General features: G+C 63.7%; 1 protein-coding gene across 4 annotated transcripts; it reads right to left on the bottom strand.

Annotated features, from left to right (window-relative positions):
• Positions 1-1,788: 1,788 nt before the first annotated feature.
• On the bottom strand, positions 1,789-20,458 carry SLCO4A1 (solute carrier organic anion transporter family member 4A1). 4 transcript variants are annotated; one of them, XM_036901775.2, is made up of 12 exons: positions 20,345-20,458; positions 13,582-14,441; positions 12,733-12,823; positions 11,875-11,996; positions 11,346-11,457; positions 8,146-8,300; positions 6,968-7,163; positions 5,713-5,878; positions 5,449-5,621; positions 5,136-5,200; positions 4,583-4,731; positions 1,789-2,942 (listed from the first exon to the last, which is right to left on the bottom strand). In XM_036901775.2, the coding sequence occupies exons 2-12, from the start codon at positions 14,372-14,374 to the stop codon at positions 2,775-2,777; spliced, it is 2,190 nt and encodes a 729-aa protein (XP_036757670.2). In that variant the 5' UTR covers positions 14,375-14,441; positions 20,345-20,458; the 3' UTR covers positions 1,789-2,774. The 4 variants fall into 4 exon arrangements, with proteins under 4 accessions (XP_036757670.2, XP_057359125.1, XP_036757672.2 ...); XM_057503142.1 differs by lacking the exon at positions 20,345-20,458 and adding an exon at positions 14,811-14,961 and having other exon boundaries at positions 1,789-2,853; XM_036901777.2 differs by lacking the exon at positions 20,345-20,458 and adding an exon at positions 14,811-14,959.
• Positions 20,459-21,209: the final 751 nt, after the last annotated feature.

The following is a 21,209-nucleotide window of genomic DNA, read 5'->3' as shown; positions in this document are numbered from 1 at the left end:
GCCACTTCTGTGGACTCCTTGGCTGATGCGGCCACAGAGGCCCACGGGCGGGACAGGTCACAGGTCTCCCATCTTGATTTGGGAGGGGCCAGGTCCTGGAAGGGAAATAGGGGGCAGGCACTTCTGGAAAATGCAAGCCGCCCAGGGTGGTCTGTGGTCACCACTTAGAGCCCAAACAGATGAAAACTATTCAGCGTTAAGAGGAGTGAAGCATGAGCACAGGCCACCATGTGGACGGGCCTCGAAGCACGGGGCTGGGTGGACGCAGCAAGCAGAGGGCCGTGTGCTGTGCGCCTCCACTTACAGGGAACGCCCAGGACAGCAGAGAGAGCAGCGGACCAGTGGGTGCAGGGGCAGTGCCTGGGTTTTTTTGCCATAATGAAGACGTTCCAGGTGACCGTGTGGCGGGGGCCCGACTCTAAGTACGTAGAGCCCACAGAGGTGAGCACTTCAAGTGGGTGAACCCTGGGAATGGTGATTTACAATTCAACAAAACTGTTTTAAAAAATGTGAGCTTTCCTAAGTACCCATCCCAGCTCTGCCCCTTTCCAAGGGAGCAGCCAGGAGCGAAGGGATCCTGAAGCATTCTCCTGGCTGCCCGCAGTTCCGCCCCACAGGAGGGTCCGAGGCACTGCCTGCGGGTCAGTCCCAGGCCCCCCTGCCGTCCCCCCTGCCCTGGCTCTGCTGTGGGGAGCTCTCGGGGCAGGGCCTGGCGCACAGCACGTGCTCAACTGACGCTTGAAAGTCATCCCCAAGGTCAGCGAGCCTGTTCATTTCCCACTCGCAGCGTAAACCCAAGTCCTGCCCAGCTCCTGCATGTGGACATGATGGGTCAGGATTCAGGGAGGACTGGTGTCCAGCTCACATCTGCAGGAACATTTCCCAGGGGACAGAGTGACCCTGTTTCAGCACTTGTGGGGGAGAAAAACCCCAGCTGAGGATGGGCCACAGGTCCGCATGGGTGGGCGGCCATTGGGGCCCCCTTTCGGGATACATGAGTGCTGCCCCCAGTGCCCACCAACCACAGCCTCAGGTCCCCACTGCGAGGGGCCACTGGGTGCAATCAGCTCACACCCACAGCTGGTGCTGGGACCCCATCCAGCCACTCCACCCCAAGCTGGGGAAGGCAAGGCAGGTCCCAGGATGCGATGGCCACTGTCCTCTGGCCTTCACAGATGGCCCTAGAGGACGGGGCCTCTGATGTGCTGGGCCTCTCAGGGCACCGGTGGGCACTGGCTGGCACAGGGAGGCCTGTGGAGGCACCTCCAGCCGGCACTGCCTCCCACCAGATCATTCCTATTTTGCTCCAACTGTTGTTTGCTTCCTCCAAGAAAAGTCTGCTGAGCCCCATGGCTGCATGCTGACCCTCCAGGAAGTGGAGCAGACAGGGCCCTGCCAGATATGCGCGTTCAGTGAGTGACCTAGGGCTGGGCCTCCTGTGTTCCTGTCCCTCACACACGTGTAGACACGTGTGCACGCACACACACACACGCTCTCCTGGGCTGACGGCAGTGTCTGGACACCTGGACCCAGATCCTATTTCATGAAGTGGTGGGAAGTCCCAGGTGGAGGCCCCAGGCCACCAGGTGCTGGACCCTGGAAGCAGCAGGCTCTTGGGTCACAACGGGGGTGGGGTCACTGGAGGGTGGGGGGAATGCCCACCTGGGAGGACACGGGGCCAGTGCTCATCCTGGGGCGCTGCAGACCCTGGGGTACAAAAACCCACATGACGGTGTGCCCAGCCACCACACTGCACGTCACGGAAATGAAGCACACCAGAGAGGGACATGTGTTTTCAATATTAAAATATATTTAGTACACACAAGTTTACCTTGGGATGCCTGCAAACATTCCACAAAGTCCCAGTGCCCTTCATTTGGACCTCCAGGGCCTGCAGATTGCTGGCAGGCCCACCGCACCATCAGGTAAAAACAAATTCCGAAAATAAATATTTATGCATAAACGTGTGCCTCTGCAAGTTGCTCCTGTCCCACTGCAGGGCCCTGTGCTCGAAGGACAGAAGGTGACAGCAGGTTCTGAACACATCACGGAGGTTCCAATGGATCTGGCCCCTGGGCACGGCCTCACAGCTGGCTTCTGCGTCAGGAGAGATGGGACCGTGGGGCCAGGCCAGACCCAAACAAAGCACCACCCGCCTGCTGAGTCCCATGGGGCTCAGGGCTCTGCACTTTCCATTGCGCGGTTTCAGGGTGCTGTGCACAATCAGCATACGTGTACGCAAGTCTGGAACACACCTCCATCTCCTGGGGAGAACAGTGATTCATAACCCACCTGGCGGCCACCAGCTCCATGACTAGGTCCACAGAGGGTTTTCCACTTTTGGTAATAACAATGGAGTTAACATTGCATAGATTATTTTAAAAGCACAGCTGCTAACGTGTCCAGGGGCTCCTGAGGCCCCATTCAACACTGTCGTCTGTGTCGTCGGGAAAAAGTCACAGAGTGGGAAACAGGTAGGAAAGGGCAGGCCAGGTGGTGCTGCGTGGCAGGCTGCCCGGCGTCCTTGTTGCTGCCCCCCCAGCGCGAGGGCTGGGGGCTTGGGGAGGCCCGCACATTTTGGATGTGCCTTGCTGCGTGTGAGGCTCAGATATGTGTGCCCCTCCAGCTCGGTGCCCCTAGAATCCACTGGGGATTTCTGAAGGGTCCTCAGTGCTGGGGGGTGGTCGATCAGTGAGGGCTCAGCCCTTCGGGGAGAAACCAGTGTTCCCGGGAAGTGCAGAGTGGCTGTCCTGAGCACCTGGCAGATGGGTGGACTATCGGACCTCGCTCTGGAGCTGGAGGGCAGACGGGGCATCCCGGAGGTCTGCAGAGCTGTCGGAGGCTGAGGACCGGCTGGGTAGAGAAGTTTCCGGGCCATCAGGAGACCCCGATGGGGGCTTGTACAGGAGGCAGGCGGTGGCAAAGAAGAGGAAGCCCAGGACCTGGGAGTGGGGGAGGAGCTGCTGTTCGCTGAGCCGCCCTTAGGGCCTGGCTGCTCACAGACCTGAGCACCCCTGCCCGGCCTGGGCTTCCAAGACCTGGGGAACCCCTGCTCTGGGGAGAAGACCCACCTTTCCTGCATGGCCAGGCCCTAGTGTGAACACCAATATTGTTGGGGAGGTAATGAAAAACACCATCTGACTAAAACCAGAGACTGGTAGGGGGCTCGTCATGGACTGAACAGTGTTCCCCCAAAAGGTATGTCCAAGTCCTGACCCCCAGAATCTCTGAATGGGACCCCTATTTGGAAACAGAATCTTTGCAAATGTAGTTCAGTTAAGGACCTAAGGATGAGATCTTCCTGGATTTGGGGTGTCCTTAGAAACAAGAAAGAGGTTGACGGAGAAACACTGTCAGGGGACAAGGCCATGTGACAGTGGAGGCAGGGTGGGAGTGAGTCGCCTACAGGCCGGGGCAGGAGGGCCAGCAGCCTGGGCGGCCAGGGCCCCGCGCTCAGACCCCAAGGGTGCAGGTGCCTACACCTTGACTGGAGCTCTGGCCAAGGCCTTCCTGAAGTGGCCACTGAGGCCTCACGGGTCCTGACAGGAGTCCCACAGCAGTGTGAGCAGACACTGGCCCCAGGCACACGGAACACCTCCCTGTGGGACGCCGGGCTTTGTCAGGGACACCCACTGCGCTTCGAGGAGCGTCCCCTGGGCCAACGGCCTGAAGCTACACTGGCAGGCGAGCCCCGTCTCTCTGTGCGGCAGCCCCCAGGGGAAGCTGCAGTGTGAGCCTGTGCGCCCGGCTGACGGCAGCCTGACGTTAGAAGCCGGCCCTGCCAGTGTGCACAGCACAGGGGTTACCACCTGGGGAGACGGAGGCTGGTCCTGGCCTGCCGCCCCTGGGCAGATGGACCATGCGACTCAGAGAAAGGGACAGCCAGGGCCAGCTCTCCGGGAGGGGCAGGTCTCCCAAGCACGGGCCCTTGCTGTTCCCCAGAGCCCATACTCCCTCTCCCAGTGGCTATTTTTGGCTCATCTGTGGGGAGATAAACCAAAGCGGTGGGGCGCCTGGATGCCCTGCATGGAGCGCCCGAGGCCGGAGCTCCCACCAGCGGGCCCTTCCAGCGCCCATCCTGCCCCAAGGAAGAAAACCAAGGGACTTGTACAGACTGGGCCCAGAACTTCACTTACTGGAAGGTTGGTGCCTCGGGACTCAAGCTATAAATGCTGTGCTGCTTCCCCTGTAACACAGCAGGTGCTTGGAGACTGAGTTCGGCTCCAGAAACGGGCGGCACTCGAGGCACATTAATGTTGCAAAGAGGGCCCTAATCCTGAGCTGACCCCGGCCCGGCAGCGGACAGATCTGCCAGGGCTGTAGCTGGTCAGAGCCGCAAGGAAGGAGGGGGCTGCGAGCTGGGGCTGCGGCCGGCTTGCAGAGACCCTGGGGCCTGCGCCTGCTGCTCCCTAGCCTCGTCTCATCATCAGGGCCCCACCTCGACAGCTCTCCCCCGGAAGAAGGTGCTGCTTTGCACACGGGGGGCTGGCAGGTCCAGAGGTGGGCCTGGACCCTCAGCTGGCCAGAGAACACTCTGGGCCTCCCCCTCCGCGCACCTGGGGGCAGCCGCCGCCCCACTCACCTTGTACACCAGCCCTGCGATAAGCATGTAGCGGCTCATGGCCGAGTTCTGGTACACGAAGCAGGAGCCCTGCTGGCCGCACTGGTCCTGCCAGAGCAGGCACGCCTTGTCGATGACCCAGCCGAAGGCAATGGGCCCCGGGATGCCCCCTGTGGAGAGACGCACTCAGTACCTGGCTGTGCACGGGGCGGACGGGACGGGCAGTGCCAGAGACCCGGAAGGCACAGCCCCTCAGAAAGGTGGCAGTGGCCACTGGTGCTGTCAGGGGCGGAGGGGGACTAAAATGTTCCTTTTCGGGGGCAGAGTGGGGCAGGACTTGGCTTCAGGCCCCGGGATTCCCCAGCATCTCCGCCTTTGCGTTGATGACGAAAGGCACCCTCCGGGCAAATGAATGGCCAGAGGTCCCTCTAGTGGACTGTTCGGGAATGGCGTCCTTCCCCGAGGGGCGGCTCGCGCGGTGCACACCCGGGGAGGGGAGCCGCCGCGGGAGCCCAGTGCAGTGCACACGGCGAACACGGCGTAAACTGCACAGGCTTCCTCACGCTCACAGTACCTAGAGTTCTAACCACGATCCACTGAATTCCCAGCGCAAAGGATCTCTGCTGGTCACAGACACACCTAAAATGGAAGACCGCAGTGTCAGGGCCCACAGGTTGGCCACCCCCAAGCCAGCGGCTGCGTCCTGCCGGGCCCTGGCCGCGTCCCAGGCCACAGCACCACCTCCCTAGGTGGCAGGTCCCTCACAGAGGCTTTCCTGCCACGGCTTTCCGGGGAGCCCAGCACGCACCCCTCTGGATCGGCGGCGCTCCGCCAAGTGTGCTGCAAGGGAAGGTCCAGCCCAGGTGACACCCAGGCCCGTGGCTTACCGTAAAGTCGCCGTTAGCGCAGGGATGCTGCTGAGGAATGTAAAGATAATTACAACGAATATGAAAACCAGAAGGAGGGGCTTTCTCTGACAAGTTGAAGAGCATTTCCCTGCAGTAGCATGGCCAAAACCAGAGGAAAAATTCTGAGGGACACAGCTACAGTCTCGGTACACCTGAGGAGCGCAACAACAGCGCTGATTACAGGGGGAAGGAACGGGCCCTCCCGGGGCGCGGGCGCACAGTGTGGGCAGCGGCTGTGCTCACCTTCTGGCCGCCTGGACCGGGCACAGCCGCCCGGGGGCAGCCTGCGTGGCAGGGCGAGTAGTACGTGAGGCCGTTGGAGCCGCACACGGGGCTGTAGAGCTGCAGCCGGCAGCTGCAGGTGGCGTTGCAGGTGGCTGTCGGCTCCAGGTGGCCTTCAGGCAGGAGGCTGCAGGCAAGATGAGGAGGCGGTGGGGCAGAGGCTGGTGCCAGGAGGTGCCCCATACCACGGGGTCAGCCTGGGACGCATCCCCACTGGCCCATGTCTGTGGATACACGAACTCACTGGGTTTGCTCCACCTGAGGCATGGTACTAGGTGGGCTGCTTTTGCTCACTGAATTGTGGGAATATCTCACCAAAATCAGTACAGACCCAAGCCCCTTGTAGCTCTCCAACCCTGTGTGCAATGCTCTGCCCCAAAGTGGTTTGTGTTTTCGGTCAGCAATGTGTTCATGTGGCCCAATGTGCAAACATTACAAAAGAGCCCCAGAGGCAGCCCTCTGCTGCGGCACCAGCCCCCAGCCCTGCCACGGACGCAGGCCACCAGCGGCGGTCACTGAGCGCAGGCCAGCGGCTGCAGGTGCGCACCCCACACCTCTCCCGCTGAGCACACGAAACCTGCAGAGCAGCTTCTGCTTTTCCCGCCCCCACGGCCCTGGGGGGCCGCCCATGGGCCAGCGTCCCCCTCCCTCCGAGGCGGGTGGCTGAGGGGGGTGTGGGCAGGTGCGGCCGCGGTGCAGCTCTGCCACCTGCTCCCACCAGCTTGGCTGCTTCCAGTCTCGTGTGAGGTCAGAGCCACAACAGGGTCCTGGAGCTGAGCGGTCCCCGGGGTCACCTCCACGAGGAGTCTGGGAGGGCACTGCCGGGCCTAGGGCAGGTGGCCCAGGTCTATTTTAGGTATTCCCAAACATCTGACGACTGTTCCCTCACATTCCTAGGACACAGGAAGCTGATCCTGGGCCGTGCTCCACGTGAGTGTGAGAGGAGCTGGGGCCCTGACTCCCCCGTTTTTCAATCCCAGAGCCGCACTGAGCCCAGGTGCCCCTTGAGGGCTGACGTGGCTTATATGTGGCCATTGCTGCTGTAAGGGGCCCCTCTGAGGGGCCGTCCTTCCTGCTGTCTTGCTGTCATGACCCTTTCCAGTGGCCTTGCCCCAAGCACCAGACCCTGCCTCCCCATCCCCCAGACCACGTGTGTCCCAGCTGGTGTGCGGGGTGGGAGGGTCTCCCCACCCCCGGGGTGCTGCCTGGCTCTCACCTCCCGCTGTTGCTGGCTGTCATGCCCGCCACGGGCACATTGGGGCAGTGCACGAAGAAGACAAAGACGGCCAGCAGGCTGGTCAGTGTGCAGAGCAGGCAGAACCTGATGATGCCCGAGCCACGGAGCTTGAACTTGTTCACGAAGAAGCCACCCAGGAAGGTGCCACCACCACCCGCCGGCACCACCAGGTACCCTGTGGGAGAGGGAGAGGCCCGGTGATGTCCTTGGAGCCCCAGGGGTGGGCTGTCACCTTGCTCAAGGCACCCAGCCCTGGCCTGAGCTCTCAGCAGCTGCATGGCTGCCCAGAGGCTGGGTGACGCAGGGGAGATGGGGCGGGGAAGCACCGGGAGGAGGAAGCACCCCCTTGCCTCTTGGGGGTGAAGCAGTGGGGACCCCAGAGGCTGCAGCTGGTCTGGGAAGGGGGTGCTGGCACAGGGAGAGGGGGTGGCTGTGGGGAAGGGGAGGCAGTTGCGGGTGGGGGTCTGGGTGTGTGGGGTGAGACCAGGCAAGGACAGGTGTCTGGGGGCATCAGTCACAGGAAGCTAATCTGAAGCTCTCCTCCTGTGCAGGGAACAGAACTCCGAGGGTGGGATGCGACCGGGGTTGACCAGGTGCTGCTCAAGTGTGCCCCACCTTGCACATGTGGTGTTGAACCTCACAACCACAGCCACATTCTCACCCACACTCCTGCCTGGCAGGTACTTGGTGAGGCCGGGCTACCCCCCAAACACAGGGCTACCCCATCAACAGCGGCAGAAAGAGGGGTCTGAGGCAGGCCTCACTCTTGTGGGGCACCAGCCTGCCTCTGGCCACACACCTCTTGCCGGGCAGGTTCAGGGGCCCCAACCTTGTGGTCCTGAAGGTCCAGGTGCTCAGTGGGGTGTTACCACCCACCGTCTGCAGCAAGCCAGGCTGAGGAAGCCCAAGGCCCCAGGGGGTGTCCGGGGTGCAGATAGCCTCCCAGCTGGGGGGGCCTGCCATGCACTACCCTCTGGAGGGACAGTTCTGAGACCGTTGCGCTGTGTGGCAACAGTGTCCAAAGTCCCCCATGCCCTCAGGGCCTCCCACCTGGACCACATGCCCACGTGCAGGCACGCCTGCAGTAGTGCTGTCTGGCTTTCTAGAAGATACTAATGAAAAAGCAGAGGGCTCCCACGATTTGAGAAATTTCTCACCAAATAAGGTGGCAGCTTCCGAGGCACTCAAGCTGAACTGGGACTCGAGGAACTTAGGGCCAAACGTGGACATGCCGGCGATGAGCGTGGCCTCCGTGGCGCCAGCCAGGCAGAGCAGGATGAATGTGGGGTTCTTCAGAAGAAGCCACACGGAGCTGGGTGGGCGAGGGGAGGGGAGAGCAGAGAGGAAAGACAGAGGGTCAGAGTGGGCCAGAGCAGGGCGTGAGGGCGCTCCCGAGCCACGGCCCCCATCCGGGCACAGACAGGCCTGGTTCTGAGAGCGGGGTGGGGCAGGTGAGCTGGGGCAGCCCACATCTACTCCTGAGAAACCGAGACAGGATGAGGCTGGGCTGTGGCTGCTGGACAACGGGCACCGGGAGTCCATGCCTGCCGCTCGTTGTGAAAACTGCCGGAACAACTTATGGGGGGTTATCACCGCCTGGGCCGAGTTCCGGCCCCAGCTGGTGGGGCGGGGGCACCCTGGGCAACCACGACGCTGTTTAATTAGCTTGGGGCCTGCCGTGAGGACCCGCACAGGGGCCCGAGCCAGGAGCCCGCAGGTCGGGGGAGGCAGGGCACCGAGGGGGGAGGCCCCTTCCCACCCATCAGCATGTGGCAAGGGGGACGGGGAGATCCGGCCTGGGCCGGCTCGGCTGGCACCTGACTTCTCTTGCCCTGCACTTACGGGGTGAGGGGAGGGTCCCAAGGAAGGGCCTTGGTGTTGCCCTCTGGACGTGGCCAGCTGATTCTTCGGGGAACCTGGCCTGGATGCACTTCTGAAGCCAGGATTCAGAGCCCCAAAGAGCCCTGGGGGTGCTTGGCCTTGGGTCTCACTGTAGGGTCAAGCAGGGTGGCTAACTCTGCAGAACGCGTTTCAGGAGTGTTGGATGTGGGCTGCGCACCTGGAGGTGCTGGTGTCACACCCCTGAGGCTTCTCAGGGGAGCAGCTTCCCCTGACCCCAGGGCCCCAACAGGCCCATCCTGTCTGGCCCACAAGTGCGATGAGCACAGAATTTCCTTGAGGGAAGCTCACTGGGGTGAACTGGGCTTCTGCGTTTTGTCAGGGGAGGAGGGCCGAGCAGCGCTGTCCCAGTGTGTGCATTTCAGCTTGAGATGTCTCGATGGTCACGAGTGGGCAAAACAAAACAAACCCTCCTTCTGAAGTTGGGGGAGGAGGCAGAGCTTAGAATAGGGTCACAGAAACGTAACCATGGGGCACTGGGAGATGAAGCTCAGATGTCCTGGGGCAGCGAAGTGCCCCGCGTGCAGCCAGGTGGCTTCACTCAACACCTGCCTTCCCTGACTCTGAGCTGTCCCCAGCTCCCTCACACCAGGTACAGGCACAAAGGTGTTCCCAAAGCAGTTGCCCCTGTCCCCCCAACCTGTGAGTGATGTGGGTTGGGAGCAGTTTTTCTACAGTCCCCAGGACAGATGCTCTCCGCACAGAAGCAGCCCTGGAAGTGGCACCCTCTGCTACCTTCTCGGTCACCTTTGAAGAGCTCTCCAGTCCACAGCTGAGGGTGTTCCATAAAGGGAAGCAGGTGCCACCCATCCTCTAGAGCCTCGTACCGGGAGAACCAGCTCCCGCAAACCCTGTCACCCTGGCGGCAGGAGGGGCCTCCCAGTGGCCCAGAGATCAGGGCACATGCCACGAGCACTTGTCAAGCAACTTTGAACATCTTGATGTGCAAATGCTCTTCATTAACCCAGTTAGCCAGGTTCTGGAGCGTGGGGAGTGCAGGGTGGCATTCGGAGCAGGCGGCTGAGGGGAGTGAAGGGCACCCCCACGGGGCATTGCTCAGATTCACTCCAGAACAAATGGGGGACCCCAAGGCCCTCAGGCTGGAAGGCTGAGAAGGCCTCTCTCTGGTCACACAGTTGGGTCCCATGTGCTTAGAGGAGGGAAGGTGGCTGTGGAAGAGCCCCCAGTGGGGGCCAGTCAGGCTGGGATCTCAGGGCTCCATGTGGGGGACGCCCTGGGTGTGGCCAGGCTGTTCCCAGGCTCAGGGCCTCAGTTGGGTTGGGAGGGGAGGGGAGCGCCCCAGGGGTGTGCAAACTTCCTTATTTCGTAACCCCAGCCTGAAGGTTGCTTGGCTCGGCCTCCTGTGATGAATTCGCTCAGAGAATTAGTCATGACCTTAGCAGGGAGCACGTGGTCTGGGATTTACTCTATCACCCACGACCGGTCTGGGGAATCGAGCCTCGGTGTACATCAGGCCCTGGTCCCCGGGGCCCACTGGGGAACGGGCTGTTGGTGGGCTCAGTCCCCAGTGCTGACTGGAGAGAACTGGTGGCCCCACCCCACCGAGCAGCAGGCCATGGGCGCTGGGAGACGGGGCAAGCTGGCCACACAGAGTTCCTGCACCACAGGCCACTGTGGCCCTGGGCCAGCTCGGCCTCCTTGGGGCGCCTTCCTGAGGGGGCAGCTCTTCTGGGTGGTCAGACAGGAAGCAGGGCTCGGGAACAAAGCCCCACACAGGGAGAAGGCCATCCACCCCTCTACCCTCAGCACCAGCCCTGCTTTCTCTCTGGTACAGAGCAGGCAGCAAATAGCACGCAGGCTGCTGTGTGGCTGCCCTTGGCCTCGGCACCCTTTACCCTCCCTGTGTGGAAGGTGGCCGGCAGGGGCTTGTCCCCACCTCCCACGGCCAGTTAGATGTGGCCGTTCCCAGCGTCAGATGTGAGGGTGCTCCAAGGGCCCAGGAGAGCCGCCCTGGGATGCCTGGTCCCACAAAAAAGGGGCACTGGGCAGCCAGGAGCCCCAGGCCGCATGTCCCTTGGAGACCCAGGGCTCTGTCCCCAGTGTGTGAAGACCACGGTGTAAGACCAGGTCACGAATGACAAGGGGAGCATGGCAGGGTACAGGGCAGCGAGGGTGCCCAGCCGGGGCCCCTGGGACATGTTGGTGACACTCAAAGAAATGGCCAGAGGACACAGCGGAGCAAAGGGCTGAGGCCCCCCATCCACCAGGCCTCCCTCGGTGCTCAGGCCAGGAGGCTTTGCTGCGGCTCCTGCATCTTAGCCCACGTGCTGGAGCCGAGAGCTGAGGTTCCCTGGTCATGGAGGAGGTTTGGGGGCCCTGGGGGTGGGGGTCACAGGGACTCTCCCTGTTTGGGGTCAAGATCCAGTGTGAGGGGGACCCCCACAGGGTGTTCCAGCCACAGGTGCAGAAGGCACGCACCACCCCCAGAGGTCCTTACAGAGGCAGGTCTCTGATGGTTTTCCCGAAGTCGGGGTTGCTGGCCGCCCTGCGGCCGCCGTCCTTCAGCTGGTGTGTTTCATGTGCTCTCATGACCACGTAGCGCTGGGAGCCTGGAGGGACACGGGTGTCAGCAGCAGGCAGGGCCAGGGCTCCACCCCATCCGAGGCCTGCCCCTCTCGGGTTTGGGACCAGTGAGTGGAGGCGGGGGCAGACCTCGTGTGGGAGGCCCCACGGTGACCGGTGAGCAGCTGGGGGAGGAGGGGGCGTCACAGGGGCAACACTGGGGCCAGGGTCCAAAAGGAGTTGAAGAGGGGCATCCCGGGGTAAAGCCAGCCTCTCCCATGGCCCCACAGGCCTGGCTTCAGGGGGGCAGTGCCCGCCCAGCAAAGACCCCAGCCCTCCTGTGCTCCCCACTAGCCCAAACTAATGGTGCGCATGAAGCGGAGACCTGGGCTCCAGGCGGGGAGGCGGGAGAGCGGGGGATGGGTGTGCCCGGCCTTCCACACTCAGGGCAGGGAAACACGCACCTGGCAGCCGCCGTGGGTAGCCCAGGATGGGGATGGCAGTGAGGAAGGCGGCGGCCCCAGCACCCAGGAAGCCCACCCACCATGCGCCAACCCACAGCGGGCTCTCCGTGGTCAGCTCCGTCCTATGGGGAGAGGAGTATGGGGTCAGTGTTCCATGTCCCCGCAGGCCTGCCTCTGCTCTGCCCTCCCTCTGGGGGCGAGGCGCCCACTGCAGAGCGGCATGCAGGGCGGGCGGCCGGTGCCCAGCCCGAGCTCAGGGGCCCAGGGCGCACAGGTGCGTTTCCAGATTTGGGGCTGAGTGCCCTGTGTGACACGCCGGCAGCCCGCCGCCTGGGGTGCCCTCCTGAGTTCTCTGACTCATTCTAGCAACGACTCAAACCCAAGGCAGAGCCATGGGAGCCTCGGACCCAAGCCAGGTTGGACAGCAGCTGTGGGCGGTCCAGAGGCCCAGGACTCGGGACTGGTATCTCAAGTGGGCTGGTCTTGTGGGACCGAGTCCTTCATCTGTGGGGTCTGTGTTGACTCTGGGAAGTCAGTGTCAGGACTGAGTTGAATTTAAGGCGCCTGGCTGGTGTGAGGAGAGAAGCCTGGTGTGGAGGACTCCCCCCTCCAGAAAGAACTCCCATCAGCAGCAGGAGAATCCGCGGAGGGCTCGCCTGGCTCCAGGGTACTGCTGTCAGGCCACGCCATCCCCCCAGACCTGCTCTCAAGGCCACCACAGACCCCAGGCCCAGCAGAGCAAGGCCGGCCGCAGCTCCCTTCTGCTCAGGGCCGCAGCTCTCGGCCGCACAGACACCCTGCTGTCACTCAGCTCCCGCACAAACAGCGTGAGGACAGGGCCAGACGCAGGCCACTCACCGTCGGCCCATTTCCGTGTAAAGGTTCAGCAGGGCGCCTCCGATCAGGTAGCCGGCTGCGGGGCCAAGGATGGCCGCCGTGTAAAAGATGGCTGGAAGGGAAGAAGAGCGCTGGGGTCTGGCCACACCCGGTCTACACCCCCGACCTGAGGGCTCTCAGTGTCCAACACCGGAAGCCACACAGCCCACCCGAGAGAAGCCCCCACCCTCGCTTGCATTTCTGTGCCTGGCGGCCCCAGGACCCCTTTACATCAGGGTCTTCAGCTATGCAGCCTCCGCTGTGCCTGAAAGCAGGCTGCCATCTACTTGATGAGGCGCTTTAGAAATGTCTCTCAAAGTGACTGCAGCTGCCATCTACTCTTCCCCCAGGAAGAGCAAAGGTCCTAGGAGCTCACTTGGCAGGATGAGGGCACATGCCCGCAGCAGCGGACCTACGCAGAGGGAGACTGGGAGCTGCAGACATGAGAAGGGCCCAGGCGGCTGGCCAGGCAGGGCATGCCGTGCTAGAGAGACGAGGCCCCAGGGCCCCATTCCCGCTGGCAACTGCTAAGTGACTTAGAGTCCAGAGTGGAAATAAGGGGCTGGGGTCAGCTGACAGTCTGACTGGGCCCCTGGGGCCCTTCCTGCGACAGCCTCAAAGGAGGGCCGTGGGGCAATAGGCAGCACCAGGCTGCAAACTTGGAGGTCTCATCCCCAGATAGATGTGAGGGTCTCAGGGGGAGTTGGAGGCCTCAGCCAGCCCTGTAGGCAGTGTGGCAGTGCCTGGCTCTGCAGCTGAATTACCCTGGCACTCCAGACTTCTGGGTGGCACCTGGCCAGTGCTGGCCACTGTACCCACTGCCCTACTCACCAATGTAGACAGGCGAGTAGCTGGACTTGACGTTCTCATCCAGGTAGGTGACGCCTAGCGTGTAGAGCGGCGTGGCGCCAACACCATGCAGGAACTGGCCCAACATGAAGACCAGCCGGTAGCTAGACAGGCTGGAGATGGTGCTGTCCCGGCACGCCATGCTGTGGTTGGCCTGGCATGTGCCGACGCCCTCGTCTGCCTCCACCTCGTAGGAGCCCGCAGTGAAGTGGGGCAGCGCAAACACCAGCGAGCCGGCCCCCATGACCAGCACACCCCAGCCCAGCCAGCGAGGTTTGTGCCCGTTGCCCCCGAAGTAGCTGACGAAGGTGAGGCAGAGGCAGGCGGCCACGTCGTAGGAGCTGGCGATGAGGCCACTCTGGTAGCTGCGCAGGTCGAACCGGCGCTCGATGGAGGTGATGACGGTGTTGATGAAGCCGTTCACCGTCATGCCCTGCAGGAAGGCGGCCGCGCTCAGGAAGAGCAGGAAGCCCCTGGGTGTGTTGAAGGCCTGCAGGCACGCAGGGGCAAAGCCCTGCCAACCACACTCCACACTCTGAGGCCGGGCCGCCACATAGCGCACCTCGTGGGCCAACCGGGGGCCATGCTTCCCGGCCTCTGGCTGGTACAGTGGCTGGCTGCAGGAGTCCAGAGAGCTGTGGGCAGCTGGGCACATGGATGCCTGCCGGCTCGGGGGGGTGCAACCACACCCACTGTCAGTGGCCAAGGGTGGGCTGGGGAAGCCCAGCTTGGGCATCGAGATGAAGTGCTTGTCCCCCATCGAGTGCTGGGGCATCTCTGCTCAGGGCGTGACAGTGACGGCCAGCGAAGTCACCAAGCAGCGTCCCAGTGGCTGGCTGACTCTGTTAGGAGAAGTTCTGGTTAGCAAGCTTACGCCCACAGATGAGCACATCTACACTTCGGTGAGCACACCGGGCATGTTCCGGCCTGAGGGGGTTGGCTGGCACCTCACTTGCTCCGCAGAGGCTGTGTCCTCTGCCCCTGGAGGGTTTTCCAAATGCTAAAACGAGCAGCAGTCCACAGCAACGTGCACAGGTTAATAGGAAAACGGGACAACACGTCCCCTTTCAGCTGACCGCAGCCCTGTCCCTGTTCCCCAGCGGGCCTCGCTTCCCGCCTCCACTCACCCCTGAAAGGAGCTGGGCTGGGGGTGGGGGGTGATAGCTGCAGCTTTAGGCTCCCAGGGGCCCCGGCATGCCAGCTTCACACACCTGCTTTTAGAAAGGGTGGCATTGACTGCCAGGTGAAGCTCCCTCTGGGCACCCAGGCTGCCTAGACTCCAGGTGGCAAGAATCAGTATAACATAAACAAAGCCATGAGCTCCGAGCCAGTGACATGCGGTCACCATGACAAGATGTCAGAGCTTCGACGCCCATGGCTCCTGGGTGAGGGTCTTCAGGAAGACCCCAGCCCACATCCCCGTGCGCCTACCTCTCCTTACGGGCTGGATACGGGGAGTTTGGACCTGGCTCGCACACAGGGAGAATGCCGCCTGCCAGCCAAGGAGAGCCCTGGGGCAGACGCCCCTCGTGCCTGAGCTCAGACTCGGGCCTCCAGAGCTCCGACAGTGTCGGCTGCTGCAGTGCAGGCCGGGAGCCTTTGTCTGGCAGCCCCAGGACACAGACACCCTCCCCTGCTGGGTTGGCAGCTTCCTTTTCAGGGGCTCCCAGCACTTCCAAAGCACCGTCACTCCGGGGACGTCATGCCCGTGGGAGGCCCGGGAAGCACCAGGGTTTGTGCCCTGAGTCGGGGGAGCTGCGTGCTGGCCTCACTCTGTGTGGGGTGGCTCAGGGCCCTGACGAGTCCCCAGACACAGCTGGCACAGGCCTCACCTCCACCCCCACCCCACTGTGCATGGGGACACTGGGGTGCCCGGCCAGTGCTGGGAGTTGGCTGTTGACCAAGCTCTGTGGCAAGACCTGCTCAGGTAGCTGCTCTGCTGGGCCCTGTGCTGGGGCCCTGGAGGGCCGCATCGTGGTCCCCAAAGACACACGCCCATCCAGACACTAAGTGTGACCTTATTTGGAAAGAGGTCTTTGCGGCTGTTCAGATTTGAGATGAGGTCTTGCTGGGTTGGGAAGGGCCCTAAATCAGGACACGGGTCCTTAGAAGCGGGGATGCGGCAACGCAGGCAGAGGTTGGAGCCATGTGGCCACAAGCCAAAGACACCTGAGGCCACCAGGCCTGGAAGAGGCAAGGACCCTCCCCTGGAGCCCCCAGGGGTGGGGGGAGGGTGCGGCCCTGCCAGCGATTTCGGACTTTGGGCTCCTGGCTTGGGGTCCCAAGGGGGCTCTGCAGGATTAGAGGCTGAGCTCTGCACCTGCTCCATCTGGTCTGGTCCCTGGTCGGGAGGGAGGTGGAGGAGGCGTCCAGGGGGTGTCAGTCCCTACTGCCAGTGGCTCTCTGGCTGTCCTCAGGACCAGGCAAGCATGATTAGGAGGGAAGTGCTCTGGGGCCTTTGGTTGGGGGGACTGTACCTGCATGCGTGTGCCACCCCCCCGTCTCCCTACAGCTGCACGGTGAGAAGTCAGTGGTCCCTAGTGGGGGCTCACCACACCCCAGTGTGAGAACCGGGAGCCTAGTTTCAGTGAAGTCCTGTCAATATGCCCCCACCCTCCACCCCGGCCCTGCCCTCTCATCTCCTTGGTGCTCTGCGGGAAATGTGTATTTCCTCCTGGGCTGTCTGCTGAGCCCAGCAGCTAGAGGGGCCAGGATGGCAACAGTAATATTTAGGCCTCAGGTGGCAGGCCATGGTCCTGCCTGCCTGGCTCCCCGGCCCCCCGGTCCTCCCTGCCTGGCTCCCCGGCCCCCTGGTTCTCCCTGCCTGGCTCCCCGGCCCCCCTGGTCCTCCCTGCCTGGCTCCCCGGCTCCCGGGGGAACGTCTGGCTGCAGCAGGCAGCACAGCTCACGCCCTCAGGGAAGCCTGAGGTGCCTGCCCCTGACAGCAGGGCAGCTGGGGAAAAAACCCAGGTCTGCCTGTCCCTTTGTGCTCCAGCAGCCCCTCCTTCTCCCAGCGCCCCACCCTGAGGCTGCCAGCCCCACCCACGCCATGGTGACACAGCCCACCCTGCACCAACCCACAGCCCCTGTCTGGGCTCCATGCTCGCTTCTCACCATCTCCCCCCTTTACAACCTCGAAACTGGTTCTTGACCCTCGGGCCTGCCGCATGACCTGTGGGCCTGCTCAGGCAGCTCTCTCCTCCTGCTAGGTCCCCCCTGGAGCCTCTTCCTCTGGGGGGGGTGGAGGGGGCTTTCACCCCTTGAAGATGAGACTCAAGGATATTTGTAGGGCAGACTGGTGGGTGCTGCAAGCTGGGGTGGCCACAGCAGGGCCTGGCATGCCCAGATTTGCATACCTGGTGACCACTCACAGGTGTGTGGGCAAGGAGCTGGCTGTCTGGCAAGGAGGCCAACAATGAAGGTTTATCTGAGGGAGGGCTGGGCAGCACCCGTCCCTCCAGGAGTGTCCTGCTGTCTCAACACGGACATTCCTGTCCCCACTCCTTGTCTCGAGGGCCTGGGTCAGAGCGTGGGGCGGGCAGGATAAGCTGGAGACGTGCCGTACAAGCTTACTGTCTTCCCAACTCGAAATGTTCCATCCATGGAGCCAAACACAAAATGAGCACCCCCAGCACCCCAGGGCGCTGCAGAGAGAGGCAGCACACAGGATCGGGGTAGGTCAAGGGTGTCTCTGAGCCTCAGCTCCCCCCTGTACACGGGTGTGGCACCATCAGGCGGAAGGAGCGAGTCCCTGAGCTGAAGGACCCAGGCCCTCGACTCCAGAGCCACATGGGGGCTCATGGGGAACACAGACTTGCAGAGGCCCTCACGGGGCGTGGGGGTGCTGTGGGACAGGCTGGGCTCGGCACATCCAGATGGCCTCTTAGGCCTGTAGGTCCACGTGTCAGGTCCACAGTGCCTGCTGAGAGGTGTCCCACCACCACAGAGCTCCAGAGCCCCAAGCAAGCCCGGGATGGGAATGGGTACCACCCTCAGCCTAGCCCATCCTAAGTCCTCTGTGGCTCGGGCCAAGGGGTGACGCCTCAGGTACCCCCGGGGCTTGCTGGATAAAAAAGCCACTGAGTAAAGGCAGATGCGTGGGTGACGGTGCTCCTGAGGAGAGGACGTGTTGGGAGCTCCCACCTGGGAGGCCCTCTGCCTGTCCAGTGGAGCCAGTCAGGCCCTGGCCAGCACACCCCACCCATGCTGGTCCTTAGTGGGCCTCACCTGGCCACACCGTGAGTGGCTTTTACAAAACGCATGGGGCTTATCAACATGTCCACTGCCCCCTGGAAACCAGCTGAGAGGATGATTCTGTGCAATGCCGGCGGGTAGCGTGCTGTGCCACAGCCACTGAGGGGAAACAGGGGTGTCCGAGGACAGCAGGCTGGGGGCTGAGCCAGAGCCAGTAGTGAGGAGAGCTTCCACAACCAGCCCATGAGATGTAACCTAGGGCCTGCCGTGCTGGCCACCAGGCTGCCCCCTTCCCTTCCAGCGGCGCCACACAAGGGCCCCAGTCACCTCAGGCCTGAGCTGATGCCCCTCTCCTGCTCGGGGGCAGGATCCCGGGGAGCCGGTCTGACTACCTGCCTCAGTGGGGCCTGGGGCCTGACCCAGGGTCGGCTCCACACCCACCGTGACCACCCTGAGGCCGGACTAGCAGCTCACTGTCCCGGAACAAAAGCGGCTGCGAGATTCTGAGGATTATTTCTGAGGATTATTATCTGTCCCCTTCCAAAAGCAGACAATGGGCTCCTGCTGTGCCTGAGAACAGGAGCCCATGTGGCTCAGGACGGAGAATTTTCGTGGTCTCTGTCCACACCCCAGCTGGATGAAACAATGGGGGAGCAGGAGCGTGGCCGGGGCGAGGCCTCTGAGTCCCCCCTGGGCCGGCTGCTGGCGCCAGGCTGTGTTCCAGCCACCTGCCTGTAACGGGTGCAGGTGTCCACAGAGCTAGGAATTTCTACTGGCTCAGCACGCTGGCCTGGGAGAGGATTTCCATTCACCGAGACATCTAGATGGAGGACGCTGTAGAAGAGGATGCCAGCCTCGACACGCCAGCTCGGGCTTCACAAAGAGTGTGGGAAATGCTTGCTGTGAGGAAGCCACAGACCTAGCGCCCAAACTGCAGCCGTGGCTATGACAAGGCCAGGGCTCCCTGGAGGCCAGGGACCTGCTCTGACTATGATAGGTCAGCCCAAGAGCTCCATTCACGTGGCCAGCATCCTGCCTGACCACCAGGCCCCGGCCACCTCACCATGCCAGTGGGAAGGACTTGGCTGGGGTCCTGCCCGGCACCTGCGTCAGGGGCCCCGCCCAGGGAGCTGCATCAGGTCATGGCCACCCAGCTGGGGAGCTGCCAGTGAAGAGCTCCCAGGTAGCACCTGCCGGCCCTGCCTGGCAGGAAGGCAGGATGGGTCCTGGCGCAGGGCTTCCCGGGGTTCAGGGCGTGAGACCGAGAGACCCCCGCCCCCTCCCTCCAGCAGCGCACCAAAGGCCAGCTGTGCAGGCTTGCTCCCTGAGGGGCCCCCTCCCTGCACCCGCAGGCACTGACTATCCCAGCCAAACACTCCTGTTCCCCGAGCTGGGGCCCGTCGTGTGGGACCCTGTGAGGCCCGGCTCCCCTGGGTTGCGACCCCTCCTGCCCCTGCAGAGCTGTAAAATGTCCAGAGTCACACAGTCTGGCTTCAAACCTCTCCACCTCGGACTGTGTGACTGTGGGCAGTCCACTGAACCCCAGTGCCTCCGTCTACCCGCCTGTAAAATGCGAGCGACAGAAGCTAGCTCCTGCGGGTGAGGTGGACCCCAGAGGAGGCTCACGGCCTGCGGCACAGGGCCTGGCCTCTACGTGCTCAGCAAATGGCTCCTATGGCATTATTATTACTGCTATTGTTGTCTCCATGAGGTTGCTGGCTGGACCCAGGGGCTCTCCCCGCTCCGAAGTCCGTCTGCCCCGCCCTGCAAGAATAAAAACTTCACTGCCCAGCCCTTCACGCTTCCCCGGGACTCCCCAGGGCCGGCTTCTGATTAGACAGGAAACCCAAGTTCCCAAAGCGCAGTGCGGAGGCGCCCGGAAAGCCGGTGCGTTCGCTGGAAAACTACCGCGGCTCTGACCACGGCCGGAAACGCGCCCCAGCCCCGGTCGGCGCGGCACGAGGGGGCGCGCGTGTCCGCCCTCGCGGCGCGGCCCGGGTTTTCCTGTCCCGGGCCCAGGGCCCCCCGCTTCCGCCCCCTGCCCTGCGCCTGCACCCCGGGGACCCCGCGTGGCGGCGGGGACAGGGCGGCCTCGCCCGCGCTCCCTCCTCCCGGGGCCGGACGAACAAAGCCCTGCCGCCCGCGAGAAACTTGTCGGCCTGACAAGTTCCTCCCTGACTCGGCCGCCGCGGCACCGGCCGCAGGTGGGGGGCTCGCCGCATCCCCGCAGCCCCGGGAGGCGCGCCCGGCCCTGCCCGGCCCGCGTGGCCTGCGCCTGCGTGCGCGCCGGGCCACCTGCCCGGCCACCCCCCGCCCGCCCGCCCGCGCCCCCTTCCCGCCGTCCGCCTCCCGCCTCCCCAGCGCTTCCGCCTCGGGGTGCGCTCGCCGCGACTCCCCGGGGGCCGCAGGGCCGCCCCCTCCTCCCTGCGCGCATCCCGGCCAACCTGCGCCCCCGTCCAACGTCCGCGGGCACCTGCCGCACTCGCACGTCAGCGGCCGGTCGGCCGCGCCCGGGGCGCCCCGCCTCGCGCCGCGCGCCCCCCGCACTCACCGCGCCCAGGACCGGCAGCCGCGCCGCGCTCCGCGCTCTGCCCGCCGCTCGCCGCCGGCTCGCGCCCCATTCATGCGTCCGGGCCCGCCCCGTGGCCCCGTTCAGGGCCCCGCCTACTCGGGCCATTGGCTGCGCCCGCGGCGGGTCCGGCCCCGGAGTGACAGCGGCGGGCGGGGCGCGGGGCCGCGCTGGCCTAGCGGGAGGGGGCCGGGGCCGCGGGGCGAGCCTCCGTTCCCTCGTCCGTGACATGGGGTGACGATACCGCGTCCTCAGAGGGCCGTTGGGAGCATTAAGTGGGGCGGAACAGGGCGAGGTCCGCAGGGGAAGGCTCGTAAGGGCCGCCGAGGTCTCGCGTTTCCAGCTGAACACAATGAACATCCACACGTTTTACCTCTTTAGTTTCTATAAAATGAATTTAACTTGAAAGAAATCCACAAAAGCCAGCCGTGTGTGTGTTCGAGTAAGGACGAGATGAGCAAGCGAGGCCCTAGGCCGGGGAGGGCAGCCTCGAGGGCCCCACCCAGGGAGCCACAGCGATGGGGCCCCCCTCCCGCGGGAGGCGCAGCCCGGGGAGGGGTGCGGGGCTTGGGGGGAGGCCCGCATCGCAGTTACTTATGGACTGCTCTTCCCCCAGAGGCTGGGCCTGGGAATCCCCGGTGCTGTCCGCCACCCCTGGAAGCTGGGGTTACCTCGGATATTGGCCTCCATGCCCGGCCCTGCTGGTTAAGGGGAAAAACGCCCGACTGCAGCTCCCAGATGGAGAGGACGAGGCGGCGCCCGCCGCTGTGTCTGGGAGACAGGTGCGAGCCCCGCAGGCTCCACCCCCCCAGGAGGGACCAGGGCCGCTGTGCAGACCTGGCCTCCG

This window comes from Manis pentadactyla, chromosome 5 (assembly GCF_030020395.1).
Source record: "Manis pentadactyla isolate mManPen7 chromosome 5, mManPen7.hap1, whole genome shotgun sequence".
Taxonomy (NCBI): domain Eukaryota; kingdom Metazoa; phylum Chordata; class Mammalia; order Pholidota; family Manidae; genus Manis; species Manis pentadactyla.
The sequence above is the reverse complement of the archived record's forward strand: the minus strand, read 5'-3'. Positions and strand labels throughout refer to the sequence as shown.

Excerpts from the sequence above, each read along its gene's own strand:
- SLCO4A1 (XM_036901775.2), bottom strand. The coding sequence starts at position 14,374 with ATGCCCCAGCACTCGATGGGGGACAAGCACTTCATCTCGATGCCCAAG. Across the intron at positions 11,997-12,732 it reads TACACGGAAATGGGCCGACG|GACGGAGCTGACCACGGAGA; the intron begins GTGAGTGGCCTG and ends CTCTCCCCATAG. Across the intron at positions 4,732-5,135 it reads GATCGTGGTTAGAACTCTAG|GGGGCATCCCGGGGCCCATT; the intron begins GTACTGTGAGCG and ends GTCTCTCCACAG.